General features: G+C 56.4%; 1 protein-coding gene across 1 annotated transcript in view; it reads right to left on the bottom strand.

Moving 5' to 3' along the window:
• Window positions 1-716: 716 nt before the first annotated feature.
• SPSB1 (splA/ryanodine receptor domain and SOCS box containing 1) overlaps window positions 717-26,444 on the bottom strand; it is a 65,961-nt gene continuing 40,233 nt past the window's right edge. Inside the window, exons 2-3 of the mRNA XM_069477317.1 lie at window positions 9,686-10,527; window positions 717-1,211 (exon numbers count right to left, since the gene is read on the bottom strand). Coding sequence (XP_069333418.1) covers window positions 1,084-1,211; window positions 9,686-10,379 — 822 coding nt within the window. The 5' untranslated portion in view covers window positions 10,380-10,527 and the 3' untranslated portion in view covers window positions 717-1,083. The remainder of the gene's footprint in view (window positions 1,212-9,685; window positions 10,528-26,444) is intronic.

Raw genomic sequence — 26,444 nt, 5'->3', positions numbered from 1 at the left:
CCTTCTTAGTTCTGGAGTCTTCTGGCACACCCAGAGTTTCTGAGGATGCACTTGGGAAATCTCAGCTAGAAAAGCAAAAGCAAAAGCAAACCCACACCAAAAAACCCATAGAAGACTAAAGAAATGCAAGCGTGTGCAAAGACGTATGAGCCCGAGAGGTAAGGGGCTACCTGGAGACATGGGGGAACTGCCACTGCCCTTTCAGGGGGCTCCCCAAGACACCATATTGCACGTGAGGCTAGTTCTCCCCCAGGGGCCCGCTTGGGAACTCGGAGCAGAGCCCCCTGGAAACTGTAGGTCAAGGGACCCAAACAAACACACCCTTGTGCCCGTGCCCACGTACACACGTGCCACAGGCAGGGCCCAGGGAGGACGACAGGTGAGGCACACACATCCTGGGGAGGGTGCAGGTGGGAGGGAAGCAACGGAACACGCCAGAGAGAAGTGACCGAAACAAAATTTCCTTTCTAAATGGAATAAATAAATGGCTTTTGTTATTGTTAAAAGAATAAATACAGGGTACGGGGCACCGGCAGCTGGGATTGATGCTGGGTGCTTTTGCCTGCGGAGGGTCCAATCTTGGTTTCTGCCTTGGTGTCCGTGGTGAGTGTCTGATGTCCTGAGCTTCATCTGCTGCGCATGGCCCCGCTGGGCTGGGCACCTGTGGCCTGGTGCCAGCCCTTGTCTAAGCACCTCTTAGCACTCCTGGTCTCTGCTCTCGGAGTGGTGGCCCTGCCCCGGGACCCCCAGGTGGCTGCAGCACACATCCCACTCTGAGAGCAGGTCGGAGCTCAGTGTAGGCCCTTGGCAGGGGTTTATCCTCTGTGTCCCTCGTCGAGGAGGGGCTGTTTATGGCATGCAGGGACACTGCCTTCCGCCAGTGTCAGGAGAGGGAAAGAGGAGCCTGTGTTGCAATAGGTCCTTGTCTGGTGGAGGCAGCCAGGGAGGGTGAAGGGAAGAGCAGGGACTTCTGTCCATGGCTGCGGACGCTGGTCCAAGGCGTGGGGTGCGGCGGCCCCTGCGGCGGGCGGCTCAGTGAGTTGGCACCAGGTGGCTGTCGCGCTGGTGGTCCTGGGGAGCGCGTCACTGGTAGAGGAGGTAGGCCTTGAGGGAGGCAGGCAGCGGCAGCGAGTGGATCTCCCCCAGCCGCTCCTTCCCCAGGGCCAGGCGCACGGAGCGGCGGCAGAGGTCCATGAGCGGCAGCGGCTCGGCTGCGGAGACCGAGAGAGAGAACTGCAGGTCAGCACGGCCGGCTGGCTCCAGAGCAAACAGTACTAACAGCAAGGGCAACGCTATCATCGACTGGTACTCATTCCAATAAATAGACAATGGAAACCCAATAATTTGATTTTTCATTTTAAATTCCTATGAATAGCTAACACAGAGAGCCCACTCTGGGTGGGGCCCCTTGGGGAGCCCTCTGCAAACACTAACTCATTTAATCCGCACTATGGTTCCTTATGAAGGGTTTAATAATCACAGAGACGTACCATTACCATCATCCCCATTTTACAGATGAGGAAACGAGAGACAGAGTCTAACTCACTGCCTAGGGTGTGCGCTGGCAAATAGGAGCAGGAGCTGGGATTCGAACTCTGGCCATCCTGCTCTTCCCTACAGCACCCCCCCCCCCACCGCCTGTGTGGACCAGCCGCAGCCTTCGGCGCTGGTCGGTCCAGGAACGTGGGAGCAGCTCTCCAGCACGCACCGCAGCACTGGACCCCATGCAGGCTTTAGGAGGGGAATCATTCTGTGTCACCAACCGCTCTCAGGGACTGTCCTCAACTCTCTTACAGCCGAGGACACTGAGGCACACAGTGGGGAGCTAATGTGCCAGGGCTAAAGGCTGAGATCTGAATGCAGCAGCCTGGGCCCAGAGTCCACGTTCTTGGCCACCAAACACGCTGCCAATGCGATGTAAGAAACACTGGCCCAGAGTCGCACGTTACCGGCCCGGCTTGGCAGTGTCATGTCTGTACCACGCCAACCTAGAGAAACCCCAGTGCTTCTGTCCGCCGGACAGCAAAGCTGAGGGCCTAGGCTGGGGGAAACTGGAAATGCCAGCCCAGCTGTGGCGGAACCTCCTCCAGCTGCCCCAGGAACCATGGGGCTATGTCCCAGCCAGGGGGCTCAAGGCAGAGTGGCTTCTAGCTGCAGCCCTCTGGGCACCTCCGTCCTGTGTCCCCAGAGGGCCCGGGCCCTGCCTTCCCACAAAGGAGGTTCTGTTCATTCAGCCCATGTCTCAGATGAACTCTGGGCTCCAGATTTCAGGATTCTGAAAATCACCGTGGGGGCTGCCGGGGCCGGGATGGGAAGAGGAATGGGGGGATGGGGTGAGTGGGGGAGGGTGGATGCTGACCCCTTTCTGCTCTCTTCCCTGAAGCCAGGTTCAGGTGAGCACACCTGGAGCTGCTGGGGCCACCCCACAGTGTTTGGAGACGGGAAGGGCAGAGATGAATGATTTGTGGCTCCCATGGTCTTCCCTGACTTTGAGACTCTTTCATGAGCAAAATAAAGGTCAGACCAAAAAACTGAAAAACCCCACAAACCCCATCCCTCCAGTAGAAAATGGATTAAAATTCTTTAAAATTCACTGTGTCTCAAAAATATTAAAAATTGCATTAAGAAACTCAAGTTATTGAAAACCAAATCCCAGGCTGGGGTGGGGACTGGGGGAGAAGGGGGACTGAGTGCTAACAGGCACAGGCTTCTTCTGGGGCTGATAAACGCGTTCTAGTCTTGGTAGTGACGGCTGCACAAGTCTGACTGCAGGAGGGGCCGCCGGGTTGACACCCTAACTGGCTGAATTGTATGGCATGTGAATGACAGCTCAATGAAGCTGTTATAAAAAAAAAGGAATAAACCTTAGGCTGGATCATGCATTTACTAAATTCCAGGCTTTAAAAGAAGAGAGACAAATGCCATCATCTCCCGAGGACAGACACAGCCACAGGTGCGGAGGAGCTGAAGCGGTGAAAGATTTAATGGAAAGCTTCCAAACTTAGGATGATTGAGGGGAACCCCGCCTGGAGGCAGGAGGAATAACTAAATGACTCTGGGTCCTTTAGGGTCAAGGATCCCACAGACCCCTGGAGTGACGGGGTAGGGCTAGTCCCACCCTGACGATGCCAGGCCTGGCTCCTCACTTTCGGCCTGAGCAGCAGCCTGACCCAGAGCAGATCACTCCCTCTGCATGAGCCTCAGTTTCCCCATCTGTAAGATGAGGCATCTGGACCAGATTCTCCCCACGGTTCTGTCCAGCTAAGATCTTTTTTTTTTTTTTTTTTTTGAGACAGAGTCTCGCTTTGTTGCCCGGGCTAGAGTGAGTGCCATGGCGTCAGCCTAGCTCACAGCAACCTCAAACTCCTGGACTTAAGCGATCCTACTGCCTCAGCCTCCCGAGTAGCTGGGACTACAGGCATGCGCCACCATGCCCGGCTAATTTTTTGTATATATATATATATTTTAGTTGTCCATATAATTTCTTTCTATTTTTAGTAGAGACGGGGTCTCACTCTTGCTCAGGCTGGTCTCAAACTCCTGACCTCGAGCGATCCACCCGCCTCGGCCTCCCAGAGTGCTAGGATTACAGGCGTGAGCCACCGCGCCCAGCCCAGCTAAGATCTTGATGGCCAGAAGTGACGTGGCTGTGGAGAAGTGGCCCTTCTGCCCGATGGGGTGGGGACACTGGGCTGTGTGTCCTCGTCTCTGCGCAGGAGCGCTCTTGCATCTGCCCTCTTCGGGGCCAGAGAGCCCGGGCTGCCCCAGCTCCCTCCCTGGACGAGGTGGCTCGGCCCCTCTCGGGGATGGTGGGGACTCCCCCGGTGGCTGGATGGCACTTGAGAAAGCACCGAGAGCCACTGAGTGTGGCCCAAGAGCCAGGCTGTGGCAGTGGGGCTGAGAGGGAGCTCCTATCCCCGCCCTCTCGGCTCACTGGGCTCCAGGCCCCGTCCGAATGCCCTCACGAAGCGTCTCTAACCAGCAGAGGCCTGAACGAGCCCCAGCTCCACCCAGCCCCTCACTTCGGGTGGCTGACACCACAGCCCCCGTAGCAGCGTGGTCTCTGCAGCACCTACTGTGTGTCTGGTAGAGACTGTGGCCCCAACCTGCGCATGGGGAAATGGGCTCAGGCGGTGAGACTGAGGGGTCGGAGGTCGGAGGTCGGAGGGCCAAGGACTCCAAAGGGCCGAGGCCCGACAGCGACCTCATCCCATCCCCAGCTGAAAGCAGCTGAAGGTGAGGAGTTTCTACCCCTTCCAAGACCGGCTGCAGAAGTGGCAGCTGATGGCAGCAGTGATGTGTTATGAGCTGAAAACATGACCAGAGTCGCCTCGGCAGCCCGCGGATGGGTCTATTCTCTGGGCCTCAAGTGCACAAACAGGTCTCGCCCCCTGACCTTGCCGGAGGACAGGGGTGGCGCCCAGGGCGGCGCTCTGATTGCTTCTCAGAGGCAACGCCCGGCCACAGAAACAGACGTGGGCACCAGGCCATGGAGAAACGTCCCTCCCATCAATTTTCCTGGTCACTACCAGGACCCGTGCAGGCCTCCCTCGCTGCAATACTTGCAACTGGGGGCCGCGGTCTATGCGTCCAGTTCCGTCCACAATCCCAGGCACCCACTGAAATGCCACCAAGCTCGTGGGTACCTGTCCTGTTGCCTGGGGCCTCTGGCCACCACACCTACCCTGCGAAGCTCAGGCTTCATTCATTTAAATAATTTACACGAATGAGAGAGGGGTTGGCGCTGACCGTGCAGCAAACAAGTCAGGACGGGAACCAGGCGCTACTTCCGGGAGCAGCAGGCCGAGGAGCGGCAGAGCCTGTGTGCCGACTTCCCCGCCGATGAGGAACAGCTACCTGGTGGCCTAACTGAACATGCACCGCCCCAGAGCCCCAGCCCATGACTCTCGTGGTTCTGGGAGAGATTTCAATCCAACTCAAGCCTCAAGGGTGCCGCGCTGTGCCTGCTTCAAAGGCCCAGTGAACAGGCGGCGGGTCTGCGGGGCCAGGAAACGCCTGGATGCAGCCATGTGCATGCCGCTTACTCTGCGAGCAGCTTGCAGCCAAAATGCTCCAGGAAGTGGGTTCTAGAACGTCGGGGGCAGGGGTGGCCATCGAGGGATGCGTGTGCATTCTCCCTTTACACTGAGCGGTTCTTACAAAAACAAAGAGACAAACCAAACATCAACCCCGTGGCCTCAGTCAGGGAAGGGTGGAGGCACCTGTCATCCCCTGTCCCCTCCACTCTGAGAACCTGCTGTCCTCATAGGACCAGCCTTTCTAGGGGGAAAGGTCTAGAACAACTCCTCCTCCACATGGCCCCTCACTGCAGAAGGAAGCCCCTGGCAGGGTGGGGTGATCAGTCTCCCCGACGAGGGGCTCCCCCCAGAGCCCAGGTGGAATGGGGTGCAGGAAGGTGCTACCATTGGGGTGAGGCACCTGGGAGGAGGTCACTAAACACGTCTCCTGAGGGACAGAGCTGAGCCCTCCCTGAACCCTCGACCCCAACAAACCACGCCTGGCTCACCAGGAGTGTGGGAGAAAGTTTCTAAATGCCGCAGGGCAGATGCTTCCCTTAGCAGGAGACTCCTTTCAAAGCATGGGGGGGCAGGAGGACCCACGAGGTCAGAGGCCCCCCTGGAATGGCAGCCAGCCTGCCACTTGCAAATGGCCTTTTCCTTCTGCATCTCCAGGGAGGGTAGTGGGCAGGGGCCACATGTGGCCCTGTCTTCCCACTCAGCAACGGCCATCTCCACCCCTGTCCCCAAGAAAGAGAGCAGGTGACGCAGCGGCATCCCTGGTTGCAGCCCCAGCACCAGGGCCTCGAGGAGAAATGAGAGCAAACAGGCTGTGGTCAGAGCTGGCTGGACAGCAGGGAGGTCACACAGGCATACTCACTGCCTTTGCTTGGCCCCAGCATGGCAGCAGGGACTCTGGCACGCAGGAGAGCAGGCACAGAAGATGGCGCGGATCTCTGGAGATCCCAGGAAGGGGGCACATGCCGGGCGACTTGGGCTGACCCTCTCTACAGACAGCCGCTCCCTGCTGAGGTCAGACCTGGGTGTGGGGAGGGGCACGACAACTTCCCAGACGTCCCAGGAAGCAGAACCACTTCCCGGATGGTGACAGCAAAGCCCTGACACAGGCCTGACACCAAGAAGACGGGTCTAACCAGACCTGGCCAGAGCTTCCACCTGCCATGCCCTGCTCCCTGCGTGGACCCTGGAAGGCAGCCTTTGACCTCCCTGATGGGCACCCCACCATCTGAGGGGGTGACGTGAGGGAGGGAGCGCCGGGCTCATCTGTCCCTACCCCCAGGTGGCAGTGTGGGGTGAGGATGGCCTCGTGAGCATGGTCTATACTGGCTGTCTGCACATCTGTAGTGGGTTGAGTGTGCCCCTCATTCACGGTCACCCTCAGCCTCAGAGGGCTGCCTTATTTAGAAATAGAGTCTTTGCAGTTGCGCTTAGCTCCAATGAGGTCACACTGGGCTAGGGTGGGCCCTAAATCCAATGGCTAGTGTCCCTCTAGGCAGAGGGGAGGGCACAGAGAGACACACGCAGGAGACGCCACGTGCAGACAGCCGCAGAGACTGCGGAGGCCTCTCCAGGCCCAGGGAGGCCGAGGGTTGCCAGCAGCCCCAGCAGCCTGGGCAGAGGTGGGGTGGACCCTGCTGCCACCTTGATTTTGGAATGTGGCCTCCTGGACTGTGGAGAACACCCGCCTGGTGTTTTAAGCCACCCTGTCTGTGGCGATTTGCTGCAGCAGCCCCAGGAAACGAACGCGCCAGCCTCCCTGTTCCTCTCGTAAAGCAGCCCCTCCAGCGCCGCCCCACCCAAACCACTCCTGTCTCGGTCACTAGTGACCTCCTTGTCGCAAAAGCTGAAGGACAATTCTCCGCTGCTGACCTACCTGACCGGCACCTCTCTGCCCTCCTTGAAGTTCCTTCTTCACCTGGTGCCCAGAACACCAATCTCCTGGGTCCCCCCACCCGGGACCCCCGCCCCATGGCGGAGCCCCTCTGCCTCCTCCTTGGCCTCCCAACCTCTAGGCAGGCTCGGCCTCGGCCCTCCTCTCCCCGTTCTCTGTCCCTCACTCTCTCGGTGACTTCATCCAAGGCATGGTTCCAAAGCCGTCTACACGTGGACCACTCCCCGCTGACCACTACCCTGGACTCCGGGCCTGCAGCTTCTCCTGGACGTGTCGAGAAAGCATCTCAAGTTTAACCTCCACCCTTCAACCTGCTCCCTTGCGCTTCCCCATCGTGGTGGGCAGCGGCCCTGTCCTTCCACCTGCTCAGGCCGAGCACCTGGAATCTCCTGGGCTCACCTGGACACTTCCCTCTCCCGTCTCACACTCAATCCGCTGATGCGCCCTTCTAGGGAGCCCCAGGACTGGCCCCCTCTCACCACCTCAAGACTTCCTCCTCCCTGGCCCGAGCGGGTGCCACCTATCACCGGGACAACTGCCATGGCTCCTCTCGGCCTCCCAGTGGCCACTCTTTTCCCTACCGTCTGTCCGTTTCTGCGGAGCAGCCAGCGTGGTCCTTCTGGGACACAAGACGCCCCTCAATGAAGGCCCTGAGGTGCCCGTCTAAGCAGGCTGAGGCCAGTGGCTCTGACACATGGCACCCTGCAGTGGGCTCAGGACAATGCATCACCCCCACATGTTCTGCTCGGCAAGAACTGACCAAAGAACTGACCACATCTATGTATTTTCCAATCACGATCCTCCAAAGTCAACTGACCGCATGCAGCAGGGCTCACCACATCTACCAGCCGGGGAGGCCAAGAAGCCAGGGGCCGCACACGGCCTGGCAGCGCGGTTCTGGCCGGGGCAGGCCCTCGTCATGGGCCAAGAGTGCCCTGAGCTGACACTCCGAGTCTCCGGCCATATTCCAGGGCAGATTCAGTTCCTAACAACCTATCCCTGTTCTCATGACCCCCTTCACACAATGCCTGTAAAAATTTCCAAACAATTACAATTACGCAAGCATCTAGCTTCCCACCTGCTGCAGAGCTGAGCAGGGCATCATCCACTCACAAGACAGTGTCTGCGCCTCTAGGATGGTTCTGGCAGAACCCTCTGTTCGGGCTGTGCCCTGACATGCCAGGGGTGAGCAGGCCCCAGTGCTCCTCCTGCCACTCTGGGGTCTGTGTTCTGCACTAGAGCTGGGACACACCAAGAACAAAGCCACATGGACTCACAGAGCTCACGGGAGTGTTAGCAGGCCTGTTTCCAGAGGGGACGGGGCTGGACACTCTTGTGGTGGACACCAGTCTTGGTGGCCAAGCAACAACAGTAGGCTCAGCAATCCCGGCGTCCGTCTGTCTGCACGGAACAGACGGTAACCGCCCTCGGTCCATGACCACTCTCTGCCAGGAGGCAGGCAGGGCTGAGGGCCAGGGTTCCCCAAGATCCTAGGTCCTGGGGGACAGAGGACCAGGGCTCCCCATCCCTACCCATCCCTGCTGGAGGCAAATTTAATGTGGATTTAGTGCCACTCACTCTATTACCTGGGGACATGGACTCACAGAACTTGCTCTGCAGGTTCCCTAGCCCAGGGCTGAGGTTACTTCCTTAGGGAGGTTGCCTGCTGGATGCACCCTGGCCACCCCTGCCAGGAGTCCCATGGCCTCGGGGTGCTACGCTGCACAAGGGAGGACCAAGCAGCCCTGGGAGCCTGCACCAGACCCCCCCGCCCCTCCCCCGGCCCCAGTGCAGCTACCAGCTCCCTGTCACTACCCAGTCAAAGCCAGAGCAGAGGTCCGGGAGAAGGAGGGGCATGGAGGCTTCCAAAGAGAAATGCTTAAGCGTTCACTCATGCCCGACCCGCTGGACGTTTTCTCCAGTATCTTTCCAAGGCTGAAGTGGGGAGGAAGAGAAGGGAGAGGAGGTGGGGGAGGGGGAGGGGGAGAGGGGGAGGCCCAAGCATGGGGGTAGACAGTGCTGCTGCTCCAGGACCTCCTGCTACCCCAGGCTCCCAGCCTCCCATGCCAGCACAGTGCCACCGCATATGGCCTGAGAAAGGCCACTTTCCTTTCCAAAGGGACAGGCGGAAACAGCTGCTGACTCAGCCTGTTTCTAATCCATGTGCTCTTCCCAGTCTCCTGGCAATGTGACTGGACAGCCCCTCTCCAAACAGTGTCCCACTGGAGCCCATTCAGAAGCCTCCGGCAGCAGGAGAGAAAGACCTTAAGCCCGTCTGATGAGTGAGAGGTCACTGGCTTTCATTTATCGGAGAGGCCCTGCTATCCCCAAGGCTACAAACCCCAGCCCGACAACAGGCTGGCTCCTGGCTAGACCGGCAGATCACACCTGGAGGCAGGTTAACCTGAGACAAAGACCATCCATCCATTCATTCATCTTTTCATCCACTCATCCATCCATCCATTCGCTTATTCATCCATCTATCCATCCATCCAACACTCATCCATCCACCTACACATTCATCCTCCACCGTCCAGCCACTCGTGAGGCACTGCTGGGTAATCTAGCAGACTCTGCCTAGAATTCCTCATTTAACCAGACCTAGGCAAACTTGCCTCTGAGGGTCTGAATACACTAGGGTATCGACTTAAAGATACTTTAATTCCAACGACTGTAGAAACTTCTGGCCCAGGCCCACCCAGGTGCACAGGAGCGTGGGGAGGGCACCACCTCGGACAGCCCAGGGGACACTTACGATCAAGTCCGTTCAAGTAGCGCATGCGGATCTCACAGTGGCCCCAGACGGCACTCACTACGGGATACAGTTTTTTGCCTTTGAGTCCCCGAAAAGCCACTCCCATGTACTGTCCATCCACAATGAAGCTCAGGGTCCCATCGTCCATGTCCAGGGCCACCAGGAAGGAGTCAGGGACGATGAACGTCTCGTCCGGCTCCAGAAAGGCCGGGTACGTTTTGCTTGGCTGGTTCTTGCCATCGTGGTAGAGCCGGTTGCGCCCCAAGTCCCAGCCCCAGGACTCATGGTTGTTCCCCACGAGGGTCGTGTACCCCACGGAGTGCAGGGGGGCGTCCGCCGTCGCCACTCCCACCACAGCGTGCGTGCCCCGCTGCCTCATGGCCCACGTGATCTGCCACACGTGCAGCCCTCGCGTGTACCCAACTTTGCCCCTGATTGCGTCTGTGCTCTGGGCCACGGGATGCCGGTGAAAGATCAGCTTGTCGTCCTCCTTCACGAAGACGTTGAGCGAGCGGTCGTTGTTGTTCCACGAGTGCAGCAGCTGCACGTCGTAGGACACGGGGGGCATGTCCAGCAGCAGGTCCAGCCGCGTGGGTTTGCAGTAGTCCAGGCCCTGGAGCTCCTGCTTCAGCGGCCGGTACGCGGGGTCTCTCATGTCCACGGTCTTGATCCCTCCGGTGACCTTCTGACCCATGTTCGCCTTGGTTTCAGCTCCTCACGGACCCCCCAGGCAAACTCATCAATCTCGGGGCCGCGTCTCCGGTTTTCTAACCAGGGCCAGACGGAATTCCTACGGAGGGTTGCTAGGAGACCTCCGTGAGTTGTGGAGCGTTCAGGGTTGCCTAATGGATGGAAAGAAAAACAGAGGCCGTGAGCGGGCTGTAGGACGAAGCGGGAAAGTTAATCGGGAGGGCAAGGCTGGCCACGCCACACGTTCCCCAGCCTGCACCAAGCTCTGTCACGCCGGATCCGGGCAGGCTGGAGCCTCGGCACGGAATGAAACTCTCTCTGTCCTCTTGGCTACGTTGTCACAGGGGAAAGGGGCTGTCTGTCACCCAGTGGTCTGCGTGGAGGGGTGGCTTTTGGGGCAGGCGTCACTCTCAACTGCAGTCTGAGACGGGCAGCTGATGCCCATCAAATATCTCACTGGGGCTTCACAGGGCAGAAGGCCACGATTCCACCGAATTTGGAATCAGCCACAGCACAGTGGGCATTTTCGTGGTCAAAACAGAGGGCGGTGGACTGCTCTTGCCTCGCTGTTCAGAGGGGAGGTGGAGCCCCAAGTAGTAGCAGAGGTTGTTAAAGACACAAATCCCAGCTCTCCCCTTTCTGGTGTGAGACAGGCACCATCCTCTCTTCAGAGACAGGCAGGACTCCTTGTGTCCAATGTATGTAAAGCCAGTACACAGCAGAGGTGTCCCTCTGCAGCCAAGCTTGGGCGGGGGGACTGCCCTGGTTCTGGAAAGTTCTGTGGATACTGTCACCTCATGTCCTGGATCTCCTAGGAAAATCCCAATCTCAAGTTTTTGGTCGCATCTCCTCTCCCCGAAGCCATCAAAACCTCTAGGACTCCCTCTATGCCCCTGCTGAGGGGTCACCCATGGCTGACCATGGGAGGGTGGAGAGAAGTGGGGTCCAGTGTGGCATGGCCGCAGCCTTCCCTGAACCCCCCCCCACTTCCACTTGAGCATCTCTCTGAGCTGCAGGAAGACTGGTCCGAGGTGGCTCCCAAAGTCAGCATGTATGGAGCAGGCCACAGACACACCTGCTCCCACCCCTGCCTAAACCTCCCCTCTGGCTTGGTGCCCAGAGACTTCTACCTGTCCTCAATTCTACAGGACCCTGTGGGGACAGGGGTCAGCTCCCTGGGAGGGTGAGCAGGGAATTAACTTTCTAAGAGAGTTCATTTTACCACCTCTCGCTTCCTATAGCCCCTCTGCCAGCTCTATCGTCACCGCAGGAAGGACATTTCTCCCAGGATGTCACCTGTCATGGAAGATCTACCCTCTTTCCATGCAGGGGAACAGGTGGGGAGAGTGAGGAGGCTGGGGGAGGAGAGAGGAGATACTGGAGATACTTTTTCTGTAAAGGGTTAGATAGTAAATATCTTGGGCTTTGAGGGCCAGACAGTCTCTGTGCAACTCTTCAGCTCTGCCATTATAGCACAAAAGCAGCCACAGAGGGACATAAATACATGAGCATGGCCATGTCCCAATAAAGCTTTATTTATAAGAACAGGCCGGCCCATAGTCTACCAACCCCTGTGCTAGACAGTGCCCCACGTGTTGGCTCCACTGAAGACAGTGCTATGGAGACAGCGCTATGGAGACGGCGTGAGATGGATGTCGGGAGGGAGGAATCTCACAGCAGTGAGGTTGGCCCAGCCCCAGAAAGAGTCACCAGAAAAGACGGCAGAAAAGACATGGAGTGTCCACTATCTGTCAGCTCATGAAGGCCCAGCAAAGGCACCAACACCAGCCTGTGTGGCGCATCTTCCCTCCCTGGCCTCCCGCTTGGGGAAGTGTCAGAGAGGAGGCCCCTCCTGGCCTGGCCCACAACGCCCAGTGTGGCAGGGTGGGCCTGGGAGGAAGGAGGCCGGGGACAGAGTGGGGACAGGGCAGGGTGGGCAGGTAAAGGTGCCTGCAGCATTGTGGGTGACTCTCTCACAAGGGCACCCCAGGGCCTAGCAGGGGATGTGCGCCACCCACTTGGCCACTTCTGGGCCCTCTTGCCACCTGAATCACTGTGGTGACCCCAGGGCCACTCTGACTCATCTGCCATGGACCCTGTGTGCAGGCTATGGTTAAAGATGACACTTTCTTCTCCTCACCTTCCTGTTGTCCACGCCTTGCCACCTCCTTGCTGTGCAAGGACACCAAAGCTATCCAGCTGCCCTCCTCCTCCTATTTTAAAACATGGCTACACAGATCCGCCCTTCCTGCGGGTCCCCCAGGTGCTTCCCCTGCCCCCCTGCCCTGGGGCTGCATCCTGGGGGGCACCCCCAGCCCTCTTCCTGGGGAGCCCAAGTTCACACACTGCAACGGTGGCTTGGGCCACTAAGATGCACCCTTAGCTCTCCTGAGCTTTTGTGTGCTCATCTGTGAGATGGGAGCCACCTGTGCGTCACAGGCTTACTTAATACTCAGTGGAGACAACGTTCCAGAGAGGGTCTGGTGTGACTGAAAGTTTTACTTTTGTTTCTGTTTTCTAGACTGTGCTCCATTCACTGAACAAAGACCTCCGTCCTGGTCACCACGTCTGGCCCTGCAGACAGATGCTATCTTTGGGCCAAGACCCAAGTGCTCAGAAGTCTGGGCTAGAGCAGATCAAGTTCAAGGTCCTTTCTACAGCAGTGGTCAGCAAACTTGTTCCGTAAAAGACCAGATAGTAACTGTTTACAACTTTCCAGAATGTACATGAATGAATGGGCATGGGTACGTTTCAATAAAACTTTATTTACAAAAACAGACAGTGGGCCTGATTTGGCCCAGGGGCCATAGTTTGCTGAGCCCTGTTCTAAACCCATGCAAAGCTGCAAACATTCATCACCAAAACACCTGGCGGTGGTGCTCAGGATGGGTGAGGGGTGCACCCCACAGGGGCTGAGTGACAGGTGCTGGTGGGCCTGAGCAGCTCCTATTAACACTGGGCCAAGACAGACACCACTGGGCCAGAGGGGGATCGAGCTGTGAGTACCAAACTTCAGGCAGGAGGTGGGAGAACAGGACACACCATGGCCCTGGGGCCACCCTGTTTCCTGCTGTTCTGAGAAGCAAATGCCCAGGCCTGGTGGGGCCCAGAGGTGCCACAGGAACATCAAGTCCTGGGACTGCCAAGCAAGTGGATGTTGAGTCTCCAAGAGATGGGAGGACTCAGCCCTCATCTCTACCCAGGAGGAGCAAAGCCACCAAGGGTGTGAAGGGTGTGGCCATGTAGTGCCCTGTAACGCTGGAACTGGACAGCAGAGGACAGAGGTGACCCCGGGCTGCCGCCACCACCCATCAGTCACACGCAGGCATCCTCCATGCAGACACATGCTTGGAGCGATGGCAGCAGCCAAGGCTAATGAGCAGGACAGAGGCGTGACAGTCTAGGCAGTGTCCTGGCGGGCGGCACCTGCTCTTCCCTCCCTTATGGGAAGTTTTCATTCCTAGAAAGCACGTTCTCGCATTAGCCACCGGGTCCCCCTAAACCGCATCTGCCTGTTCCTCCTCACGGCTCTCAAACCACCCCCAAGACAGACAAATTCCTGGTTTGTACCCCTCTTGCCCCGGGATGTGTGTGTGGTGGGTATGCACGTGTGGATGTGGCTGTGTGTTTATGCGTGTATGGTGTTTATGCATACATGTGAGAGTGTGTGTCATGAGTATGTATGTGTGGTGAGTATGTATATGTGTGTGTATGTGTGTTTGTGGGGGTATATTTGTGCATGTATGTATGTGTGTATGCATGTGTATGTGTGTGTGGTGTGTATGTGTATATGTGTGTGGTGTAGATACGGATGTGTATTAGAGGGGTGTATGTGTGTGTGTGTGGTGTGTATGTGTATTTGGAGGGTGTACATGTGTGTGTACACATGTGTGAGCATGTGTGGTGTGTATGTGTGTATAGTGTGGATATGTCTTTGGGGAGGTGCACATGTGTTTGTGTATGTGCATGTACATGCGTGAGTGTGAAACCGCAGGACCGTGATCCTCACGGGGGCTGTGGGGAGACGGCCAGTCATTCCGGGTCGGGAACCCCTAGCAACAGTTTTCTACAGGTAAAACCAGATTAAAGTAAAGATCAAAAGGGACGATGGAGAAAAATCCCCACAGAAGGTTGGGCTGGGAGCTTATGAGGGAAATGACACTCTTGACAACCGTCCGCGAGTCTGTGAGTCACGAGACAGCCGCATCTCATTCGGGGTCTAAGAGGCGATGCTGGTGGCAGGACCTCGTGCCACAGGAGGGCTCAGGACAGGCCCTGCAGGAGCTTCCCCCGACTGTCACTGTGTGCCCTTCTCTCGCCAGGGATGGGCTGTCGACTTTGCCTGCGCTGGTCAGCGTCTATGGTGGCGGCACCGAGGCCCCGGCCTGTGCCGGCTCCACGTCCCTCTGCTCCTCCGCTCACAGCTCAGCGGCCCCAACGGGCCACACTCAGGTGGGGATAAAGGGAGGAGGACCCGCCGCCAGGACCACAGCCAGGGCCATGGCACTGAGACGCGGGGGCTGCGGGGAAGGAGGCAGAGAGGAGTACGACACGGGCAGAAGCAGGAACCACAGCCGGGACCCCCACGGCCAGAGAGCAGGACACCTGCCCGTCAAACACGGGCTGTGAACTGCCTTGTCTGACCCTGCAGAGGGACATGGACACACACACACACACACACACACACGCCAGAAGCCTGGCAAGGCCTTCAAGATTCTGCATTTACTAACAACAGAGTAAACGAGACCAAAAGCTCTGGGGTGGGGGACGTCTGCTATGATACCAGATGACACTGAGCTCTGTGGTTCAGCTTCATTTAATCTCCTTTTCCCATTGGGAGGAGCCCCCATCCCACCCTATGACTGCCACACACATATAACCCTCGCTGGGGTGAAAGGGGTGTCTCTTAGACCCCTAAGGGGCAAAAGCCTTCAACAGCCAGTGCCCCCGACAGCAGCCATGGGATGGGGGTGGCTTGCGGCTCCGAACACCCACCAGAACGGCGTGTTCGTAATGGCACCAGTGGGGCAGCCCAGGCTCTGAGCACATGAGATCCCACGGCCTCGGACAGCCCTTTAAAGGACTCTTTGTCCAGGGACCAGCGCTGCTCTCACAGGAATACGGCCTGCTTCAGAGCAGACTTGCCAGGGGCCACGGAGCTGCCCAGGCAGGGAGAAAAGCACCTCACAGACCACCTCCCTGCAGTTTCACGTGCTCCTCCAGGTATGTGGGGGGGTGGGTAGGGGGCCCAGCACGTGAATCGGCAGGTGCAGATGGGGGAGCCCACACCTGGGTGCTACTTCATACCAGGGGCTGGGGAGGAGTCAAAAGCATCCCCAAAGTGCACTGTTTGGGAGTCTGACACCTGGGACAGGGGAGAGCACTTGTTAACCCAAAGCATTTAATGATCTAAGACGGCGACTCTCTCTGAAGAGGCAGGAGAGACAACATAGGCATGTGTTCAGAGAATGCCTGCTGGATGCTCCGCTGTTTGTTTTCTTTGCACAAGTCACAGAGAAAAGTGAAACTGGGCAGAGCACCACGCGTGAGAGAGGGACCAGGGAGGCCTGTGGGATGCACAGGGTTAAAAAAAGTTGCGGGTCTTAGAAAGGATGTGGGGAAAGGCCACTCTACGCAGGTGTGGGTGTGTATCGGAGAGAGGCAGACAGACCCTGAACTGGGACAACTTTCTTGGCATGCAGGTGCGACGTGGCAGTCCCCATCCAGGTGCAAAATGCCCAGCACTCAGCCAGCAAGCACCCGTCTCCTGGGGTCTCGCCTACGAAACCCTGCAGGCCTGCATGGGACACGTGGATGAGGAAGCTCAGGTGGCATCAGCCCCACCTGGTCCACTCCAGGGAACATGCAGCCCTTGGCGAGGAGGAGGCAGCCCCTGAATGTGCTGACATAGTATAAAATGTAACGTGACGCTGCTCCATCTAAAAAAGCAAATTGCAGAACAACATGCAGTGCACGATCCCGGGTCTGAAAGAACAGGATTGAACAGATTCTCTCTGTGCATGTCTCTCTGTTTGTGGCACACAGAAAGCTCTAAAGGAATAACCGTCAAACTTTTCACAATGGTTAATCCTAGAGGGTGGGACAGGAGGAAAGATGTGCTCACTTTAAACATTTTTTGAACGGAAATTTTTTTTAAAGTATATTACGTTTGGAACGAAAATGATTTTTAAGCACACAAAAGAGAATCACAGGCTTGGAGACACTGATTTAACACACTACATTCACAAGAACAAGTTGTCCCCAAAGCAATTCGTAAATGTGCTCCACCTGTGTTGCTTGCTATAAAGCAGGTGCAGGGTAATGGTTAAGCTTGAAGATACAGGCTAGGGTTTGTAATCAGCAGGAGGACATTTAAAGTAAAGGACGATAATCCTCGGGAAAGCTTTGGGGCCATCTCAAACAGGGACATTATTTCTATAATGATTTCTCCTAAGATTTCCAATTACACTGCTTCAAAACCACAAATTTTAATTTGCCCAGTAAAAATGGGGCCACTGTCTGTCTCTGCCGGTCCAAAACACAAGAAGAGAATAGCTGTTCCGTCCCCAAAGCCGGCCAGGAGGCGGCTGTGCAGTGACTCTGCACTTGGCAAAGGCCAGGTGAGGCTGCCCCATCAGAAACAGCAGAGCCCCAGCTGGGACAGCCTGCACGGCACCTGCCTGAAACCCGATGATGTCCCTTCAGTTACACCCACAACCCTGCAGACCCCACCTTCCCCCAAAGTGCTTCCAGATCAACTGCCCCTAGAGCCCCACTTCCACTAAAAATTACCCTCTGTGTTAATAAGAAAAGGTCTGTTGAAGGAGCAGTACCCTCTGTTGGAGACATATCCAAGGCACAAATGGATGGGGGGGGCCGGTAGGTGATGCACTGAGGGGGTCACCAGAGGGGCAGACGCACTCCCACCCCCTTGAGCTCAGTTCCCCCACGGTGCGTCCGACTGACCCCAGAACACTAACACCATTGTTTTGACCCAAGATGGGGAAAGAATGAAATTCAGGATGTGGAACAAGGTGACCTATTTATAAAGCCTCCTTTCACCTGAAGATCACAGACGTTCCCTCCCTCTGCCTCCCCGCCTCATGCATCGGTGGTTACAGCCCAGGATTTTGCAAGAGAGACGTGCCCCGAGCAATCTGTTATTATATCAGAATGCAACCTCTGCAGCCTGGTGGAGCAGCCCGGGCTCTGCCTGCACAGCAGGGTCTGTGCTCCCGCAGCCTCCCGGGCCAGGCTCGGTGGGGGGAGCACTCAGGGCGTGCTCCGTGCAAGCCAGGCCATGATACCCTGGCGAAGGTGCCACCACCAGGACTTGTGACATGTGGCTACCACTCCCTCCACTCCACCCCAATAGTCCACTTGAGGAGGGACCCCTTAAGTGGCGATATAAAAATAAGTCTCAGCTCCTAGAAGCAACAAAAAGGATTTGGACTCTTCTGGAAAGTTCTGACAAGCGATTTTGGAGAAAAAAATCCCACATGGTCCAGAGCTCTAGCCTCTAACCTCAAAAGACCAAAAACACACCTGCTGTAAACACCTACGGAAGGACCCAGATTACTCACGGCACTTTCAGAAAGGGCTCAAATCAGTTGGGCCAGGGCCCTGGGAAAGCAGCCTCACATTCATACAGAGACTGAAAATTAAAACAAGTCACGGCTGTAGCCTCGTCAGGGTGGTGAGGACAACGGACTTGCCTCGTTCAGAAGAAAAGCCCGTTCTTGGAGGGGCCTTGGTGACACATAGCGACCTTCCCCGAAGGTCACCCAGACAGCGGCAGATGCACTTGCAAGGGGCAGTGGGAATAAGTCCAGCCTGCAGACCACCCACACCACCCAGCCCAGGGTTGGGGCGTCTGCCACAACCTGGACCTGCCTGTTCCACAGGGGAGCTGGGGCGTCCCAAAGAGCAGACGCAGAAAGGCAGGGCTGAGAGCAGCCCCGTGGCCATCTCCAGGGGACAAGCTGCCAACAGGGCACCCGCAAGGGAAGGCTCAGAGACTCTGGCTCCTCTCACCCCCCAACGCTCCCCACCAGCTCCCCAGGAAGCTGGAGACGGGGAAGCCTGCAACGCTCAGGGTGGGTCAGGTGGCCGCAGCGAGTTCACTCCAGGAGGAGACGCCGCAGGGAAGCTGTTCCCGCAGAAGGCCGGGCCTCGCTCCAGCCGGGCCTCCCTCCAGCCGGGCCTCCCTCCAGCCAGGCCTCCCTCCAGCCGGGCCTCCCTGGGACTCCAGGGCTTCAGAGCTGCCTGGCTTGGGAGCAGGAGGCAGGAGCAAGTCTGAACTGTCCTCCTTCAAGGGGGCCTGAATGGGAGCAGGTGACACTTTGACCTCTTTCTGTGGTATGTGCCAACTGGCAAAGGTCACCTGTGGGAGTGGGGCCTTGGGTCACCCCCTTGTCCTTCCAGGGAGAATGAGTAGGACAGTGCCCGGGGGAGGATCTAAGGCCCCAGGAAGCATCAATTCCCAGACAGATTCGAGGGGCACACCCCGCAGCCTGTGTGAGAGTTAGAGGGGCCCGGGGTCTGCTCATCCCACCCTGCACACCCAGGTCAATGCTCTCAAACCACTAGGGACGTAAGAGGAAGAAGAGGGTGGCACTCATGATCTCAATGTGGAATTGGGTGGCTAAAGTGCCTGGCACAGTAGCAGACACACAGTAGGAGCTTAACACACACTGTTCTCACTTCCTGCCACCCCTCAACACAAAGGGACACCCAAGGTCATTCATTGGCTCTTGAATGCCAAGTGTGGGAGAGCGCTCAGCCAGGCATTGCCAAGGCAGGCGCGGGTCCTCCCCAGTTGCTCGCCCCGTTACGGGACCTGGGCGGCCCTCTGCGGGGTGGATGGGGGAGACAGGGAGACAGGAGGGCCCTGCCTGAGGCTGCAGGCCCTTGAAAACCCCAAATTCAATCACGTAAACCCCTTAGGTCAGAAGCAGGGGCAGGTGGCCCATAAGTTCCCCATGGGGGAAGGGCCCATAGGGATGTTCTCCTGTAACTAGGTTTACAGGAGTGGTTCTCAAAGTGGGGTCCCAGATCAGCAACATCAGCATCCCCTGGGAACTGCTCGAGATGCAAATTCTTGGCCCCACCAGACCTTCTGAATCGGAACCTCGGCGTGGGGCCCAGCAGGAGCCCTCCGGGGGATTAGGAGGATGCTAAGGGTTGAGAACTACTGGTTTAAAGAAATTATATCTCAACATTGTAGAATCTCAAATCTATCTTAAATGAAAACCACCAGGATTATACTTATGCCATAATTTTTAAAAACTTCTCATTATATTTTGATATGCAATATTTCAAATGTTATACATGACCATAAGAAATCTCAAGACAGAAATGTATAAAGTATAAAATTAAAGTGTTCCCTCTCTCCCATTGCCCAGAGGGAAGCCCAGAGGTGCATGTGTCCTTCCAGACCATTCTGGTGCTCACACAAGTGCAAGGACGGTTCACGTATAGCAAAGGATCACACCACATATACTACTCCACAGTTTACTTCTTCCAAGTCATGATATACTAGCTCCTACATCAATTTTACATGTTAGTGGCTATATAATATTCCATCATGTGCTATTATAATTTTTATAATATTCCTTGATAGATGAACATCTAGGTTGTTTGACTGTAATGATGGTCCCTCGTGGGGAGTTAAGAATTTCTCCATAGTAGGAAGGCCTTACAGCAGTTTCTTTCTCTCTCTTTTTTTTTTTTTTTTTGAGACAGGGTCTCACTCTATTGCCCAGGCTAGAGTGCAGTGACATCATCATAGCTCACTGCAACCTCAAACTCCTGGGCTCAAGTGATCCTCTTGGCTCAGCCTCCAAAGTAGCTGGGACTAGAGGCATGTACCACAATGCCCGGCTAATTTTCCTATTTTTACTAGAGACAAGGGTCTTATTCTTGCTCAGGCTAGTCTCGAACTCCTGAGCTCAAGTGATCCTCCCACCTCAGCCTCCCGGAGTGCTAGGATTACAGGTGTGAGCCACCATGCTTGGCCCAGTTCCTTTTAATTTAATTCATGGACACCTCTCCTCCTATCCTTAAAATCTTGAACCTCAGAACCCCTCACCCCATTGTCCACTTTTTGTAGGAGAAAATGAATGTCCAAGTAACTTATGTCCAGGCTTCCTGATCTTTGCAACCGGTCACAGCAGGCCAAGGGTGCTTGGGAGTGTCTGTGGAGCCAGTTGGACTGAAGGTTTCCCAACTGGACCTCGGCTGGACCTCAGCCAAGGAACTTGGAAAGGATTCTAAGAGAATTGGGCAGCGTGTCTCCTTGCGCAACTTCATCACCATCCCTACGTGGGATTTCATGGGACTGAACAGGATGCCAAGGGAGAGGTAAATCCCGGGGCCTCACAGACAGTTGGTGAAAAAGGGGACCTAAACATACTTTCCAGGCCACAGCAGCCTTCAGGAACTTCCCTTCACATGGTGCCGGCCTCCCGCCTCCAATCCTGTCAACTGGGAAAGTCCCAAACACCTGAGCCAACACTCGAGCGGGAAGGGCCCCGGCAAGTCCAAAGACTGTGGATAAATGAATCCGAAACTTCCAGGTAAGCTGAAGGGTCGGGGGCCAGAGTGGCAAGGCCCCAGCTCGTCACGTGCAGGATTAGGCAAGGAGAGAGGAACTGCGGGAGTGTTACTCAGCTGTCAGAAATGTCAGCGGGAGGGAGCTCTGTGCAAGAGGCAGTGAAAAAGTTTGCTATGTCAAGTGGAACAAAGGACACAACTGTATCCGCCCCGAGACTAAAACCTAGAAAAAATTAAACCGGCACACACGAGAAAGAGGTAGAAAGGAACCCAGAAAAATGACAGTGTTGCCGGGTTTAGTGTGATGAGCAAAGCACTGGTACATGCGACAGTGTGGACGAACCTCAAAAACTTTATGCCAAGTGCAAGAAGCCAGGTACAACAGGTCACATATCTTATGACTCCATAGCTAAGAAACAGCCAGAATAGAGACAGAAAGCAGATGGCGGTTGCCAGGGGCCAGGAAGGGAGGAAGATGGGGGGTCACGGGGGTCTCTTGGGGGTGATGAAAATGTTTTGGGACAAGACAGAGGTGGTGGTTGCACAACATTGTCAATGTACGAGACGCCACTGGATTGCACTCTCAGAAGGTTAATGTTATATGAGTTTTACCTCAATAAATAAAAAATAAATGGATGAAAAATGTCCACCCCTCTGAAATCCACATGGGGGGGCACGGAGCAGAGAGAAGCAAGCGGCGTGGGGAGACCCGGCCGACTGGGCCCAGCTTGTCAGCCAGAGTTACATGCAAGGACATGGCTAACGATGTTCAGCTGTGGGGAGTTAAGAGCCTTCGAGAGCAGAATTGCTGCAATTCAGATGTCCGCGCCCCTCCCCTTCCTTTCCTCCAAAGGAAAGAGTGCAGAGCTGCGGTTTGGCAGCCCTTGCTGCCTTGAGACGGCACCTGTAGATCGGGTTTCTCTGGAGGAATCCGGAACGTGTGCCTGCATCTCTGTGCCCGCACCCGACTGTGGTCTGGGGAAGGGCGACCAGCACCCGCTCAAGCCTTGCTGGGGGAGGATGAGGACGTGGGAGAACCGATGTCAAGGCGATCACTCCTCAAAATGCTCCCGACTCTGGGAATGGGGCAGGAAGAGGAGGGAGGGACACGCTTGAATTCCCAGGCCGCTGCGTCCTCGTCCTTGCAGAGCAGGTTGACATCCTGAGGCTGCTCCAAGTGGCAAAGGCTCTACTCTCTGACACCAGGAAGTCATCCCAGCCATTGGGATCCTGCTTGCTCCCCTGCCGATGACGTCAGGGCCTGCTGCCGCTATGATGCCACAGGACAGAGTTTCTGCCCCTGGCCAGGAGGGCCCGGGTTCATGCACAGTTGAACCGGACTTGTTGCCACATGAAAACCTCTGCTAAGGGGTTGGGTTTCTGCATCGCCGTGAGGATTACCACTCACGGACCTGGCGCAACCCAGGTGTCGCATGCCAGGTGCCACCGTTTCCCACAGATCTTTTTCTGGCCAGCCTTGCTCAAGTGACACGTGGCAAGTTGGCCAGCAGGGCCGTGCTCAGGCCTGTGCTCCGACTGCTTGCTCACCCATCCCACCAGAACCTGCTACGCCCCTAAGACAGGCTACATGGCTTCTCAATACCTTTGTTTCTTAGTCCCCGAGTGCCCCAACAAGGTTGGCTGTTCAAAAACGTAGCTACACAGGGTCATGTCCAGTAAAGGGGAATAGGGTTCCCCCAAACTGCCAGCAAACATCTTCCCTAAGCGGAAACCGGCCAGAACTAACAAAACAGACGAGATGTCACTGGCAGAAGCGACCCAACCCAGGAGACGGTCTGCAAATATTTAGCTGACGAACATGTGGAAAACACCCAATCCAAATGATGTGCCTCAGGGTTGGAACTGATTTCAAAACTACTTATTAGGCACCTACTACGTACACAGAACAGGTGGAACTTGCTGCCCACACGGAGCTTACAGTTTAGTGGGGCCAGAAAACACACAATCATTTGAACAACCGACAAAAGCCGCAAGGAGAGGGGCTTCCATCTGTTGTGCTCACTGTGGTGGCCCCAATGCCTAGAACAGTGCATGGTACATAGTAGGTGCTCAATAAACAAGTGATGAATGAATCAGTATCTACTATAAATGTCAAAGGAAAATAAATGAGAGTAGTGAGGACGGAGCAAGTGACAGGACAGTGGGGGAGGGTAGGCTGCCCTGATATAGCAGTATGTGGACAGAGGTGGGAGAGCAGTGGAGAGGCCGTGAGGCAGGAGGGAGGGGCCGTGGGAGAAGACAGGTGGGTGACAGGCAGAGGACAAGGAACACCAGGTCCTGTGGGCAACATAAGGACTTTGTATTTTATGTTCAGCGTGAGGAGAAGCCTTGGAGGGCTGTCAGCAGGCTCAGGACGCAGTCTGGGTTCCTTTCTAACAGACTCCCGGCTGCTGTGCTGGGAAGGGCTGTCGGCAGCCAGGGAGGTGCGAGGTTGCAGCCTGGACTAGGGGAGGCAGAAGCAGCAGGACCCAGAATGTAGCCAGAACTAGTTGTCACCCAATCAGTGATGTTGTCACTTGCCTAAGGAAAGTGCTGCTTCAGCAAGGTGTGGTGAGCAGGGCTTAGTAAGGACCCCGGAAGATGGCAGCCATGGACGCGAGGCCTCCAGCTCTTGTTAGGTGTACCCTAATGGTGACAACAGAGACACTGGGCTTGAGGCACGAGTCATTATGGTCACTTGGCTCCCCTGAGCTCTGGTTCTGCACCTGCCATTTGCCACCTTCAGAGGTGAACAGAAATCTTTTGCACACCTGACTCTCCTTACTGTGTGTGAACAGATTTCCTCAGGTTTTTATATCAGTCTCTTGTGAGTTTGGTGGGTACCTCTAAACCACATCAACATTGAATACACCACGGAAAAAATCTAGTTTCTGAATCCACAAAATGTGGGTGGGCCATCATAACCCCAAGGACCCAGACTACCCCTTTGGGATCCTAATGTGAGTAGCTTCGCTGCCTCTATCCAGGACTTCTTAGAACTGAAACAGAGTCAGCGAAGGGAGACCTATTTACCAAGTACCTACAAAGGTGGAAAAGACACGTGGAGTCTGGAGTTGGGTTGCCTGGGCTTAAACTTCAGCTCTACAAGCTGGGTGACCTTGAGCAAGTTTCCTAACCTCTCTGAGCCTCAGGTTCCTCACCCATTGAAATGGGGGTGATGATCGTTCAGCCTCACTGGTTTACTTTAGGGGTTAAATGAGGATCCCAAGGAAAGCTTAGCACTTAACAAACAGCCATCACTGGTGATATATTTGTAATTTAGTGGAAATTTAGAGGGGAAAGAAGGAAGGAAAGAGGGAGGGAAGGAAGGGTCGGTTTTTTGAGAAGCGGGGTATCTGGTTGTCTCCCAGTGGTGGAACGCAGCCGTGCAAATCCTAAAACCCACTTCCTACCCCAAACTCAGCAATCTCAGCAAAGAACGTCTGCTTCGGGGTACCCGTCACTCAATTCTGTGGCCACATCTCAAGCTCATTAATAGCAACAGAGAGGCCCTTTTCCAGAAGCCCTCAGGTGCTGCTGAAGCCAAGGCTGCCCACAGCTGGCAGTGGCTTTGCCTGTCTCTTTCAACTCTGCCTTGGTGCCTCCCCCAGCAGTGTGCCCTTGGGGAGGGGTGGCAGCTGTGGCGGGGGGTTGGGGTCTGCAGCATCCTGGGTGGGGAGGGGTGGGTGTGCCCCCCTCTGCTCTCTGGGGCCAGGTGGTGGGCCCTGGGCATCGTGGGAAGTTTCTCAGGAAAGCAACTTGGATCTGGGCTGACTCTGTTCCCTTTATCACGTTCTGAGAACACAAAAGGAAAAAGGGGAAGTGACAAAAAGGGAAATTGGCTCAATATCCATTCGATGGCTGGTCCAGGATGGCAATTGGCTGAGGGAGGGAGGAACAAGAGTGAAGGCACTTGCCTGTCCTGGCAAAGTCAGCCAACGTCGGAAACATAAGCGCACCCAGGACCAGCCACCTGTGCTAGACCCTGTGCCCCCCGCGCCCCCCAGTTCTCGAGGACTGCAAACGTGCACTCCGCGTGCTCGCCTTGGGCAGCACTGCACAGCCCGCACGCCGGACTGTCTGTGAAATAAAAACAGCGGCATGTTACCTTCGCAGGCAGGAGGGCGAGCAGAGGACAGATGTGTCCCACGCCCCTCGGTGGCGAGGAAGGCCTGCCACATCACAGCGCGGGCGGCTCAGACCACAGACCCGGGAGTGGGGACCCCTCCCACCCCCACGTGCTGCAGCCTTCCCGCCAGGCGGCCAGTTTCCACAGCTGGAGGACCGCGGGCCCTCGCTGCCGAACACGCTGAGTATTTCTAAGGCTGTCCCAAGTTTCCGTTCCCATATCAAAAGTGCCTCTTTTCTGCTGAGGCAGCAAGACCTGCCAACAAAACAAGCCGCTGGGACCCACGTTTTTGTAACACAACGCCTTGCCTTGAGACGCACAACAATGAATCACTGAGGTTTAATAGTATCGGCAGCTGGGCTGGTGGCAGGAATCCGTGTGAAAGTCGACTGCGGAGCTCAGGCCGTCCCCATACACCAGTGGCCCCGGCGCCCCCCCCCCCCACCTCTCCTGATTGACAGCAACCCCGCTCCAGGCCCCCAAATGGAAAACCAGACAGGACTGAGGAACTGCACGTCTGTCTCCTTTCTCAAGAACAGTCCCTTAGGGGCGAGGGAACCATTCGCCCTGCGTGCCCCGCGCCCGGGGACAGCCAGGGCGGCCCGCAGAGCGGCTGCTCCTGCATCACCTGGGAGCTTGTTGGAAATGCTGAGTCTCGGGTCCCACCCAGCCCGCTGCCTGCGATGGCACTGGCACCAGATCCCCAGGTGACCTGTGTGTCCAAGTGGGCGGGGGATGCAGGGGGGTCCTGCAGGATGGAGGGAGGCTTGGAGGAGGCACATACCACAAAGAGGGAAGACGGGGGGCTTCCATCTCTCTCCAGGAGGCCAGTCCCGAAACACAACTGACTTCAACCAACCAAATGTAGAGGCCCACTGGTATAACAGAAGTAGTGGGAAGTGTCCCCTGTCACAGGACAGGCCCCTGTCCTGCTGCCAGACCCTCAGGAGGTGGGCAGTGGGGCACATAAACCAGGCTGTCGGTTCCCTCGCAGACCTGCCAGAAGCCCAAGGACAAAGGACACGGCCCCCCCACCCCAAGGCGCCTCCTCTGCTCACAGTTCCTCGTGGGCTCCGCACTGTCCACGCTCCACACTCCACGCCCCAGCAAGCCCTCTCTGCTTCCTTGGCCTCTCTGAGTATCCTTCAGACGCGGTTGCCACGCCGGCCCTGCCAGGCCCTACGAGCCACCACACCTGTTACAATGATGTTCTTTTCACTTCAAACAACCCCCTGACAGGAAGCCTGTCTGCCCAGGCCCCCTCCCCCACGGAGCCCTCCCTGGTTGGCCTCCGTGGCTGCGGCTGTCTCAGGACACATCTGCTCCAAACTGCCCCCGACAATTACCTCGAGACGCTGGGTCCTGCCACAACGTTGACCAGTGTCA

This window comes from Eulemur rufifrons, chromosome 8 (genome assembly GCF_041146395.1).
Source record: "Eulemur rufifrons isolate Redbay chromosome 8, OSU_ERuf_1, whole genome shotgun sequence".
In the NCBI taxonomy this organism is placed as follows: domain Eukaryota; kingdom Metazoa; phylum Chordata; class Mammalia; order Primates; family Lemuridae; genus Eulemur; species Eulemur rufifrons.
This window is presented reverse-complemented; position numbering and strand designations above follow the sequence as displayed.